The sequence below is a fragment of the Siniperca chuatsi genome, linkage group LG22 (genome assembly GCF_020085105.1).
Source record: "Siniperca chuatsi isolate FFG_IHB_CAS linkage group LG22, ASM2008510v1, whole genome shotgun sequence".
NCBI lineage: Eukaryota > Metazoa > Chordata > Actinopteri > Centrarchiformes > Sinipercidae > Siniperca > Siniperca chuatsi.
In genome coordinates, this window is record NC_058063.1 from 8,361,488 (window position 1) to 8,374,757 (window position 13,270).

Below are 13,270 nucleotides of genomic sequence, written 5' to 3' on the forward strand. Positions count from 1 at the left end.
ATCCAAGAAGAAATAAAGTTGTAAGCAGTGTCAATGCATGATAACAGAAGCCACAGCCATTTAGCCCATATCACTGAACTAGAAAGTGCTTTCCATTGCTTTGGTGACTCCCCTATTAAATGTTTTGCTTGAAAAGTGGCACGTTATCACAAGCCTCGATAAGGTCTGTCAACTGACTTGTGGCAACAATCATTAGATATAAGCAATTAATCTTCTTCATTGCTCTGGTTCAGGGCAGAAGATAGGTGAGAGCTATCTGTCATGAAGGGACACTTGACATGATTGCATTCTGACTTTCAGATTAAAGACTGTAGTCCCTCATTCTTCCAGGAGTGTTCCTTTGTAGAAAATGTTTCAGTTATCTGGACACTTGCCAGAATCTAGACGTTTCGGCTCCTGATTCTAAGTGTCCAGATGACTGATGGAAACCTTTTCTACTTCAGATTAAAGTAAACTTAAGTTGTGAACAAAAAACAAAACTGATTACATTGTCAAACGGATGAGATTTAATATGGTGTAAACTTGAGTGTACATGTTGGAAGATGTACTTTTATAAAGTTGTAAATGTCAATAGTGACTAATCTTAGACATTTCAATTTATTACACATCTGAGCGAGGCACAAATCAGCTGACAATCTGATGTACCACAAAGTACACAAGCGGAAGCAAACTGCAAGAAGGTTCATGTGAGTCATTACATTGCATACTGTAAACAAACTTAATTTAGGTTTCAGGATGAGTGAATTTACTTCATTTTGACAAGTTCTCATATTGTTTCTTTCACCTTCTACATATAGTATCTGAATCAACTTTCTGTCAACATCAAATAAAAATTATAAAAGCCAGGTGTGATTTCTGTAATCATTGATAGACAGCACTGATGTCTGCATGTCTGGTGACCTCAAACAGCAGCCAATGGAACAAAAAAAGACAAGTGTTGAGCTGTACTTTGATACTTTGGATCTCCGTAGTCCAATAATGAGCCTAGAGTCACATTGGAGCTCACCATACATGAGGGGCTGCTGTTTAAAAAGAAACATCACGTACACACACACACACACACACTCAGTCAGTGGTGAAGATTCTAGCAGCAATATCGTCTAATAACCAGTCCACTCCAGGTAACAAATTCTCTCCCGTTACTGCACTGCAACCAATGATACACCAGTGATGACTTTTGATCTCATCGAGGGCCAGCGCCTGCAGGAAAACACATGTATGTATGTGAGAACATACATTGTGATGTACAATTTCTGGATAATTCAACTGTAATCTGACATGAAGATCTCTATGATATCGCTGAAATCAAAATTGTAAATCCTTACATTACTGAAAAAAGTAATATCACAGTAACGTGGATGTAAATCTCACCTCTCGTATCGCCTCTTTCGACAGGGCTCCTGGTAAGTCCTGCTTGTTGGCAAACACCAGCAGCGTTGCGCCAGCTAACCTCTGCATGGAAGGAAGGACACACTCAACTATAGAGATTGATATAATAATAATAATACAGTAATTAAACAGCTTTATGGATTTCAGCTTCAAACGGTGCAAGAAGAAGATGGTTCTTTACAGTTATCTCTCACAGTCTCTTTGTGGCTGACTCCAAACTGAGGGGACAGATTAGGGGGGAAACATGGAACAAAGCCACAGCTTGCGAAATTGTTGGTATGGAGCACCAAAATAAAAGATGTACAATTAACCACTAAACCCAACATGTTTCCTTTAACTCCTGTGTGTGTGTGTGTGTGTGTGTGTGTGTGTGTGTGTGTACCTCCTCCAGCAGCAGTGCACTGAGCTCCTGCCTGCAGTCCTCCAGTCTGAGTCTGTCCGCACTGTCCACCACCCACACCAGCCCATCTGTGCTCTCAAAGTAGTTCCTCCAATAGGAGCGCAGTGACTTCTGACCCCCCACATCCCAAATATTCAATTTAAACCTAGAAAACACACACAGAGAAGAGAGCGTGTGGCGCAAGACTGGAAAAATACATGAATTCCTTAATGTAGAAAAACAGAGTTCAATATGTAAAAACAACTAGCACTTTAAAATGAATACTTTTACATTTTTCCTCGGTTGCTTTAAATTAGTGACACCTTCATCTTCAAATTTTAGTGCAACTGATCACATGTCAAATTCTGTTTACAGGTAGGTTACAGCTCAGCAGGGATCATTTCTCAAAACACATTTACACCGCGGAGGTGAAATTGAGTTACATACAGAAAGGAAGAAAGTACAGTACATAGAGGAATGTTCAGACAGCAGGAGGACAGAGCCCACATGCTGTCTGTGAGGACATTACAGCAGAGACATGCAGGGTAGGGTTGCAACATGCCAAAAGACTTTTGTGTATTACAAGAAATACAGTATCAGATGTGAGGCGGGTAAAAAGCTGCGGCCAGGCATGAACATTTCTACAACAGTTCTTAATTTACATTAACTTATGCTGAGACATTTGTCTTTACTGGACAATGATTTTTGGATTTAACATTACTGTTACTACAAGGTGCTTACTGTGAAAGGTGCAAGGTAAACACTGACAGTGAGAAACCTGTGAATGTAGACTTTTTGGTCAAAGTGATATTTGTATTGAGGTTTGATTCAGTAAGCTGGAGGGGGTATTTGACTTTATAACTGGGTTACTGTGTGTAAGTCAAGTAAATACAAAGCACTGATTGCACTTAATGTTTTGAGAACTGCAACAGTGTTTCAGAAAGCTACATCCCTTTTTTCGCAGCAGACATTCTGTCATAGTAGGAAAATCACAGGTGTAACTAATAACATTGGCTCTTTTCTATTCAAGTGTCCCAGTGAGCTAGCATGCACAATACCAAGATCCTGAAAATGAAGCAGCTAAATGAAATAAGGCCGCCATTAATTTTGTTATTCACACTTGTGCTTTGTCTACAGTGACACAGACGAAATGAGAAAAACTGTACAATATGTATGGAAATATGCTATACTTTACTTTAGGTCAAAGCCGAGACATACTGTGTGTGTGTGTGTGCGCGCGCCTTACCCTTTGTGCTCCACTGTTTTGATGTTGAAGCCTAGTGTTGGGGAAATGGTGCTGACGTCTTCTCCATTAAACTTCTTCAGGATGGTCGTCTTCCCCGCGTTGTCCAGACCTCTGCACGAGCCAGGTTAAAGAAGAAACTCTCGTACACCTGACTATTAAATAACCTAGTTAATGTATGAGCTTCGCTGTCCCTCATTCACCCAGTTAGTGAAGTGCGTAATAGCTAGCAAGGTAGCATGATACATCACAAAATGCGCAAAACAAACTTCATACAACAGTTATATATTATCTAACCGGATATAAATGGCTGCACGCGGCTCTTATGTTATTGACACTGGTAAAGTTAGAATAACGTTGTTAGGCCAACATGAATGCTAATTTGTTTCCAGCTAATCTAGTAAACTGTTACAGACAGGATACAACATCAACAGTCTCATCTCCCGCTCCTTCTGCTTCATCTTCTTTAGAATCGTCAGCAAACCCATCGCGACGGTGTCCCGCTGAACGGCAGATATAATATATAGGCTACTTGTACTGATTTGTAGTTTTGTATGAAAGCTGTATTCATAAGCAGCATTGGGAACCAGGAAGACACTGTAATGTATATCCCGCCCCACACAGCCACCAATTGGACTCTTTGGTTAAGAGCGATCGTTGATTGGTTGTTGGAGACGTTCGACGCTGGTTGATTGGTCAGCGAGCATTTTAAGGTGTGACCGTGCTGTAGAGGCGCTGCGCGTTTGTATTGGGTTTGGCGCCCCTGTGTGCATGTTGTGGGGATTACATATGATTTAAGCAATCTAGGGATGATCTGCTTGTCAAAGATTGTTTCCAAATATATACAGAATATAGACTGTTGTATTATCGAAAATAAATTAAATTCGCGGAACACAATAATGAAGTTAATACCATTTTCATAAAAGATAAAACATGCTATACATTCAGACAAGAGATCGTGAAAGAGTTCACTCTAGACCTTGGAAATGGTAGTTAAACATAAAACTTTACCCGGAGCTTTCAGTTGCACCTCATGGATTTTGCTCAGACAGATACAGTTGAAAGCTCCGGCAAAAAAAACAACAACCTTGTGTTTTTTACTTGGATTATTTCATCAAATTCAGGCAAGTAATTTATCTCAGCATATTTAAGTTACAGTATGCAGCAAGACTGTGTGCGAATTCATCAGTGGAGAAGATAAACCTTATCATGCTACATAGTGACGCTGCTACAAAAGTGTGTTCTTCTGAGAAATGTCGGAGAGCTGAAACAACATTTAGACAACAGGGCATTGACTTTATAAGAATGGATGTTAGCCCCCTCCAGAAATTTTGAAACAGTGCAAAAACATCCTGCAATCCAAAACGTTTAAAATTTTAAACGTTTAAAACATTACATTTATAATTTAACATAAGGAAAAAAAACATTATTTTATAAACAATTTCAATAATACATTTTTATGTTAGTTGGATATTTTGAGAATTCAGCTTTATGGATATGTGATTATTTACTTAATAATAAACTTTAGGCTTAATCAAGTTCATCCTCCTGAGAATGAGATTTAAAATAGGCCTGAACACTGATTACCCTAACTACCAAATTAACAAGTCCAACATTTAATAGAATGAACATAATTGTGAAATAAATGTATTAAGGATTCCTTCTTGTATCAGGCTAAATGATTTACACTGATTATCAATATCAGCAGAAATAAAATGGGCTACAGCTTGGCTATCTTTATAAAACATTTCAGTGTGGGCTATTTTTTACTTTGTTGAGAAGGGATTAAACCATGCAAATTAGCAATTTTCCTAAATAAAGTTACATAATTTCCACAAAACGTTACATAATTTCCTGCTGAGAACCGGTAAGAGCTGTTGGCTGCCGTTTGGGGCCTTGGTCATTCATTTCCTGGCAAAAGCATTGGAGAAATTCCCTGCACGTGAAGGAGGCGCAGCCTTAGGCCTATTCTTATTTTGGTTATTCAGCCACCGTGCTGTTCCTGTCCCGAAACATTTTCCCATGCATTCATCATGATACGTTCATGTACTATCGGAAATATTAGTTTATGATTTACACCGTAGTTGACCACACATTCACAATACGACAACGTAGCTGTACGATCCTAATGGAACAATGTACTTACACAATATGACACAATATACAATATGTGTATTTGTTCTGTTCATTCTTCTACTTTTCGGTTCTCCTCTACTTAAAAAAAACAGCAGCCATTGGAACTAGCTACTTTTTCCACCGGGTCCTTTTTGTACCGATTTAGACTTGGATCGTGAAACTAACATACTACATTTGAAGGCAGCAAAGAGCCACCCCCGCTCCCCCCCCCTTCCCCTTACCCTTACCTCTCAATGGGTCAGTTTAAAATAAAGAGAAACTGAAAGCAGTCGCAGCATCATGTTGCATCAGCGGCTGTCTGGTGCCAAACCTCCTTCGCTCAAAAGCCATCAGAGACGCCGTCTGAGCTCCTCACATTTACAGACTTAACAAGTCACCAAGCAGCCAACAGACATTAGTCTGCACCACGGAAATATTGCATTACCTCTTTAGTAGCCTGCACTCCTTTTGACCCTGAGCCATTCAACGTTTACTCCGAGCTGCAGAGACTTCAGGGTTTGAATGGCGTCCCTTACACCTGCGGGCACGCTGCAGCGGTGATCCGAGCTGGGTGAAGATTCATCCTGCCGGTGGACTGTGGACTGTCACTCAGCTAACCGGCGAGCCAGTCTGCTGCGGGGAAGGTATGTCCCCGTTATTCATGGACAGCGTTTACGAGCTCAACAGCCCCGGCTCGCTGTCAGCTGAGGAGAGCCACAGCAACACGGCTGGTTCGGTAAGTTCTCCTTCTCCTTACCAATCAACCAACCAATCAATCAGTAAAGCATACCAAAATAGACTAATGACCTCATATTAACACCCTCGATGGATAGAAGTGTTTGGCTACTGTAATAGCCTACCAGGAGGAAAAAACTGCCTGAAATATAGGGTATCAGAAGTCAAATCAATCAAAACCCCACAACTGAGCACCTTAGATACAGTCTAATCTGTCAGCTGCCTTGGGGTGTCCTGTTGGGCTAGTGGTTGAGATGCACATCATGCCTTACACTATGATTGCAAAGTCTCCAGTTCAATTCCTGCTGGGGACATTTATTTTATTTATTGGTCATTCACCCTGTGTCTCCCCTTGTTGTCTGTCACATCTCAAGTGTCCATTATCGAATAAAGTTCCCAAAAAAAGTTCTCAAAAAAGAATTTAAAATAGAATCAATCAATCACTTAAAAGTGGTCTAAAAAGACAGAAAAGACAAAACATTTCGAACACCATCATTCCTTTCTGCCTCAAAATATATGGTGCTCAATAGTTGGCACCAGTTATCGTGATAATGACTTTCACCTGACTTCAGCCTGGATTCCTATTTCTGCCGTCTGACTAACGGATGTTTTTGTTCAGGCCTGGCTGCTGTGCACCCATCCTCTTATATTGGCAAAGTCTCCTGCACCGCAGCAATGAATATGTTAGTTGTTTAGCTGAAAGGGATGCACTTCCAATTTGATGACATCCAGCTCCTGTTGAGTTTGAATGCATTTACTGTGTGTCGCTTTGGACAAAAGGGTCTGCCAAATGAATGTAATGTAATCTTCGTAGAAAAGGTTTCAGTCGTAGTCATCTGGACACTGTTCTCAGAATCAAGACGTTTCGGCTCCCATCCGGAAGTCATTCTCAATTGTGAAAATGGTCTGAGAACTCAGAAATTTAAGCTACTCTGTGTTACTTAAGCCCTGCCCTCAGGAAGGAGTCTTCCTGAGTGACTGCTGTTATCCTGCCTAGTTTCACCTGAAACTGCCGTTCTTTTGTTTCCATGATGGCCCAGTAATCAGGCCTATTGTTCTCTGGCTGCACCTCCCTCATCACTGTTAAGTATCTATGCAACACAGAGTAGCCTAAATTTCTGAGTTCTCAGACCATTTTCACAATTGAGAATGACTTCCGGATGGGAGCCGAAACGTCTTGATTCTGAAAACAGTGTCCAGATGACTACGACTGAAACCTTTTCTACGATGGAATACTCCTGGACGAATGAGGGACCGTCTTATAATGTAATCTTGCAAATGACCTGGGATAAACATTTAATATAGACACAATAATTATTGCTTCCTTTCCCATTTTGGGTCCATTTGACAAAGAAATAAGAGTCAAACACAGTGATGGGAGAAAGAAATCGTTACATGCCGCCGCCTTTAAAGCCTCATAAGTTTTATAAGAAAGCTCAGGAAAATGACAATTTACCTTCACATCTTAACACATCTTAACTAACTTTGCCCTGGGAGGCTTTGCTCCTGAATTTAACATCATGAGCAACAACACAACAACGTCCCGCTTTGAGAGAGAGCACATGTAATTTCATGTAATAAGTTTGTCTCATGACCCTATGAACTATGAAATCTTAAAGAAGTATGCACTTGAAAAAAACACACACACACTCAGTTAATCACACTCATCTAGAGGTAATTACAGTATACACTGTGTCTGTTGCATTAATCTTTACAGGAGAGAGAAGGAGAGGGACAACAGGTGGGACAGAGAGGGATAAAAAGACGAGACAAGAACAGAGACGCTGCGAGGAAGAGCCGCAGAAAACAAACAGAGAGAGCAGACGAACTTCATGAGGTTCGAAACATTCACTCCTTATCTTTTTTCTCTCCTTTGCCCCCCTTCCCTACACCATCGCCCCGTGAACCTGTGTTTGAAAGGGACACAGAAAGTTACACACACATCCTTGTACTTCTATCTATGTGAGGACTGTCACTGACATAATGCATTCCCATGCAATGCCTAACCCTCACCCTAACCTAATTCTAACCTAACCCTTAAAACCAAGTCTTAACCTTCAGACAGCCCTTTGAGGTTGTGAGGACCGGCCAAAATGTCCTCACTTTCCAAAAATATCTTCATTCTGTAGTTAACAAAAATGTTTCAGTCCTCACTATGTAGCAAGTACACACACACACACACACACAACACACACACACACACACACACACACACACACACACACACACACAGTAACAGCAGTGTCTTGAGTAATCTGTAGCCGTTTCTTGTAAATACTCTACTTTAGGAGAAGGGCTTTCACTCCCTCTGGTTTGCCCTCCCCGTTGGCCCTCCCTTTCCTCTCTCACACACACACACACACACACACACACACACACACACACACACACACACACACACAGTTTGGTCTATGTTTTTCCATCCGTGCCTCTCATTTATTTTTCCTGAGGTGCAAATTCCAATGGTGGGTCTACACAGAGACGGGCACACACGTTATGGGCTTTCTGAAGCACTGAGTCAAATTTCTGATTGGATTTAATGAAGCAAAAGGTGTCCTGACTCAGAAACCTCGCTTTCTTGCCAAGGGTTAGCTGAGAGGATCGATACCACTCTCATGTCTGTACGCTAAATATGAAGCTGCAGTCCTCTAGCTTAGCTTAGCATAAAGACCAGAAACAGGGGACACAGCTTTGGACAGAACCAAAGGTAACAAAACCCACCTACCTGCACCTCTAAAGTTCACTAATTAACATGTTCTGTCTCGCTTGTTTAATCCATACAAAAATCCATTTTCAGGCTGCTAAGCTAAGCTAACCATCTCCTAGCTTGATGAGTTGTTTTAGTTTCCGACTCTTCACCTGTAGAATTAAACTTGCGGAAAAACCCTGATCTTGCGTAGAAATGGCCATTATTAACAATCACTGCTGAGATGGGAAGTGTAAAAATTATCTTGGAATAGTTGGATTAGGTCTTTGTTGTTTATCGACTATCATATCTTAACAGGTTTCTGAGCAGCTAAACAAATCCTTTATTCATCATTAGTGTCAATCTTATTGTGATTTTGTTTCTCAATGAATATAACAAAGGTTAAAATCATTTATTGCTTTCAGGCCATAAAATGTGTTATATTGCTCTCATTATGACGATATGAAATCCAGACTGGTAGTTTACCACGCTGCACCTAAACTCACGGTTGAAGACGTTTGCCTTTGACACTAATTAGTTTGTCTTATTTTCCTCATCATCAACATCATATCCTACTTGTCATAGCATTTTGAATAAGTGTGTGTTTGCCGGATTTGTGAAAGAGTGTGTTTGTCTTTTGTGTAAAAGATTTCCAGACTTTCACTTTCTCTCTCGCTCCTTCTCTTTCTGTTCTGCTCTGCTCTCTGTGTGGCATTCATTTTGAAGAAGCATCGCTGCCACAAAAAACAGTCTGACTTACATAAAATGCAGAGTTGGTGTCAGCAGCTCATAGTTTAAAGGGTCAGCGCAAGTGATGCACAAATGCATAGCAGTGCTACTTTAACTGTCACTCTGTGACCTTAAGAAGAATATAGTTTAAATGTAATCTTATTGGAGGGAAACACTATTCCTCTGAGCATCAAGTCTGTACTCGCTGTTTGTATAGTCATTGGTGCTCAATGGAGATGAATACAGGCTAATATGTGTTTTCAGACTGCACTGAAACTTCACTTAAAGAAGAGTGTCATTAGCATTGCTTTGCTGTAGTGTTTCATTACAGAACAAGCCCAACCTTATGTGGGTGGGGTGTTTATTACTTGTCTTTTGATGTATATTTAATCAGTTTTTATGGCTGATGTGTGCCACTCTTAAGGATAATAAAGATATACCTGACTCAACTTGACATTAACTACTTGCCATTTCTGGCCCTCTTTCCTCCTCTTATGTTCACCTTTCCTTTTTCCCTTTCTTCTCTCTTCTCCTTAGGAGCTCCAGTGTCTGGAGCGATCAAATTCAGCCCTTCAAAAGGAGATTGCCTCGTTGAAAAAAGACCTCCACCTCTACACGGCGGCTCTGGAGCGCCACGAGCCTTTCTGCTGCCTCAGAGCCTCCGCGTCCAGCTCCAGCTCAACAACCCACCTCTCGGTTTCCCCCTCAGCCGACTGTCAGACCTGCTCCAGCCCTCCTGGAGTCCCTCCCCAGGGCTCAAGCTCCACATTGGCTGCTTCCCTATCACTCTCTACCTCCTTAACCTCCAGCATGGGGCTTCAAACACTTGACTGTGTTGAAAGCACTCATCTCTCATCTTCAACTCCTGCACCAACAGCTACAACATTAGCCTCAACTAACAGCTTGTCTGCTGAACCCTTCACTTCCTCCAGCTCTATAACTGTTCCTTATTCTACCTCTTTTTTTACTGCCGCAGCTCCTCACTCTTTGTTTAGCGAAAATCCTCCTTCTTTAATCACATCAAGGCTGACAAATGCTACGCCTGTCTGCACCAGCCTTGTTTCAAACCCTGTAGTCTCCAGCTCTCTCACCACAGCTGCTCAGCCTCAATCTGGGCAGGACACCATCCATGAAAGTTCTTCTGTGTCAACAAATGCTTATTTTTCTACACTTCATCCTAGTTCACTGGATGCCTTTCTAATGAAACAAGCCTCTTTTCTAACTGCTTCACCCAATGTAGTTCCCCCTTACTCCCATTCAGGGGCAGAGAATGCTGGTGTAGTAGTGCCAGGTTGTCCCATGAATGTACCCCCGCTTCATCCAGGTCAGTTTAGTGGAAATCCAATCAATTCAAGTCAGCCGTGTTCTCTTTCACTATCAACTCTTCAAGATCCTGCCCCTCCCTCCCTCTCAGTGTCCCCTCAGTCAAACCCGGAGCCGTCTCCTGCCAATGCTTTTGCCTTAAAGCCAAGTTATAGTCAACAAATTTCACCTGCTCCTCTGCTTTCCCTGCTCACTGTCCCGAGTCCCCTTAATGTGTCTCAGACTAGCTCCTGCAGCTTTGATATACCTCTCTCTCAACCTCTACCCTTGCTGTCACCGTTGGGGGATCCCTTAAGAGATCTCTCCCTCTCTGAGCTCCTGGAGGTCAATGATTGGATACTACAGTAAGTAGGACAAGCAACCAGTAGCACTACATGCCACATTGCAAAGCAAGACCAGTTAAATGGACATTTAATTTATATATTTCTATGTTTTGAACAGTTTAATTAAACTCTGGAGTTTTTTCAACCAGGTTGGACCAATGCCATTCAATCTCAAGTGATACCAAATCACAGCACAGATGTCTCTTATTAGAAGTGAAAATATGCTGAGAAGCTACAGCAACAACGGTAAAAAGGCAAGATTTTATGAGCATAAGCAGACACATTTATACATCTGACTTCTGTATGGAAAACCTGACATCAGAAAATTAACCAAGGGCCAAACAAATGTCTGGGCTCTTGCTCATATTCAGCTTTCTGCTTCTTAAAGGGATACTCTAGTGATTTAGTATTGCATAGTAGTGTATTTAGAACGCCTAGCGGAGGTTTCAGAGACTGGAGTCAGATTTTTCTTTACTCCTAAAGCTACTAAAATTTCTTACTTTGCTGGATAACACGCCAAAACTCTGTACACTGAATTAGTCACTTTTGAGCCCACAGTTTCCAAGCCCTTGTAGATGAAATGTGAACCAACTATGAAATAAAATCCAGCATCGTACAGTTTTTCATTTTCGAATAAATCACAGGTAGGCATTATCCCTTCCTTAATCCAGAGACGAGACACTGAAAAGCTGACTCAACCTTTGAAACTTCGACTTGTAATTTTAGATAGGGTGAAGGGCTCACTTCCTTGCAACTTCGAGGAAATGTCACTAGGAGAAATTTCCAAAATGCCAACTCGAGAAAACTTTATTCTTTATTTTTTCCTTTTCTTTTTACCTTGTTTAAAACATATTATCAAACACACATATTTTGCTGCTACCGATAATTTATTTATGTATTGTGATATTTGAATTTGCTGATTTTTAATATTTTTAAAAGGTACAATTTATTTTTCTACATTTCCTTTGATAAAGTAAATGTATCTCTTTTATTCTTCACTTCAAATAATAGAATTACATTATTTCTACTTAGCACAGTAATTATGATTCTACCTATATGATTCATTGTTAAATTAGGTCTTTTAGCAGGTTTTGCTTGCAAGGGTGGAATACCAACAAGACAAAGAGGGCAACTGCCCAGTGCCCCAAACCCTCAGGGGCCCCAAAGTCCCCATACTGATTGTGTGTCTGTTGGTTTGTGGTAATTTTATTAAAATAGTAAATGTCTGTCTTATCTACTTGTATCACAATGGTGCTCACTGGTAATTTTTGCCCTGGGGCCCCCTAGTGGTTAAATCCAGCAGTGATTTGATGGACAATTTATGTGCCTACTCAAGACCCTTATTTGCAGTTACTGTATGACCAAATCCAGCCATGTGTATGTATGACATCACATATTTTTGGATTAGCTTGTAAATGTGTAAAACTTGCTTTCACCAGTCTGTTTTTACATGCACTGACGGCAGGCCTGCACTGATCTGTGAGGGAGAAGCAGTACACAGCAGGATGAGGTGATGAGGTTGTCAGGGACAGCTTCATTAAGGATGATGATGGTGACAGGGTCATCAAGACAGACATAGATCTAGTGGCCCACTAACACCCCTCACCCCTATGGGTCTAAACCTATGATAACAATGGTTGTATGACTATTAATTCCCTTATTGTGCTCGTTTCAAGTGAATCAAATGAGAGAAATATTTTCATTTTCCCATTTGACTTCCTGCAACTAACAATAAGAGAACCATGCGGCTGCTAAAAACCTGTTGTATGGGAACTACTGCTGTAAGGAAATTTTGATTTTCAAAGGATGATTTATATCTGTAGATATAGTTATGGCCATTTTGTATTTATCATGCATTAGATGAATATATTTTGCTGTAATATTGGTTGCAATAGAAGTTTATTACAAATAAAAACATTTTATTTAAACGTGTTTATTTCACTTTTGTTCAATTTACAATTGTGGTCTATGTGTAATATACTATTCTAATATAATATGTAACTACAAATATAATACATATGCCTATAACTACAACTATGATATAACTACAAACTACAAACATGACTCTTGTATCAAATAAAAAGTTGAATTCATTAGCAATAAACACACCCTCGATCAATTTGATACACAAGTTGTTCTACTACAGCCTTATTTGGTCTGGTATGACCGGTAGCTTATAGTGGCTAATGTTAGCAAACTTTAGATAGATGTTGCTGTATAACTGACATTATTACTGTTACACTACATTTTAGCATTTTAACATAAATGTTATGTGGCCACAAGTGACATTATTCAACAAGAGCTACATAGTCTTTGTTTAATAGATTGTACACTGTTGGTAATTGGAC

At 40.4% G+C, this 13,270-nt stretch overlaps 2 protein-coding genes across 4 annotated transcripts; one reads left to right on the top strand and one right to left on the bottom strand.

Annotated features, from left to right (window-relative positions):
- Positions 1-483: 483 nt before the first annotated feature.
- On the bottom strand, positions 484-5,710 carry arl2 (ADP-ribosylation factor-like 2). Of its 2 annotated transcripts, XM_044183279.1 has the most exons (6): positions 5,572-5,710; positions 3,435-3,514; positions 3,015-3,125; positions 1,772-1,934; positions 1,372-1,452; positions 484-1,200 (listed from the first exon to the last, which is right to left on the bottom strand). In XM_044183279.1, exons 2-6 carry the CDS (start codon positions 3,497-3,499, stop codon positions 1,066-1,068), a joined length of 555 nt encoding a protein of 184 aa, XP_044039214.1. In that variant the 5' UTR covers positions 3,500-3,514; positions 5,572-5,710; the 3' UTR covers positions 484-1,065. The 2 variants fall into 2 exon arrangements, with proteins under 2 accessions (XP_044039214.1, XP_044039213.1); XM_044183278.1 differs by lacking the exon at positions 5,572-5,710 and having other exon boundaries at positions 3,435-3,658.
- An 18-nt stretch (positions 5,711-5,728) lies between these two features.
- batf2 (basic leucine zipper ATF-like transcription factor 2) lies at positions 5,729-12,850 on the top strand. Of its 2 annotated transcripts, XM_044183268.1 has the most exons (4): positions 5,729-5,862; positions 7,579-7,698; positions 9,814-10,943; positions 11,072-12,850. In XM_044183268.1, the coding sequence occupies exons 1-4, from the start codon at positions 5,773-5,775 to the stop codon at positions 11,148-11,150; spliced, it is 1,419 nt and encodes a 472-aa protein (XP_044039203.1). In that variant the 5' UTR covers positions 5,729-5,772; the 3' UTR covers positions 11,151-12,850. The 2 variants fall into 2 exon arrangements, with proteins under 2 accessions (XP_044039203.1, XP_044039204.1); XM_044183269.1 differs by lacking the exon at positions 7,579-7,698 and having other exon boundaries at positions 5,731-5,862.
- The last annotated feature ends 420 nt before the right edge of the window (positions 12,851-13,270 follow it).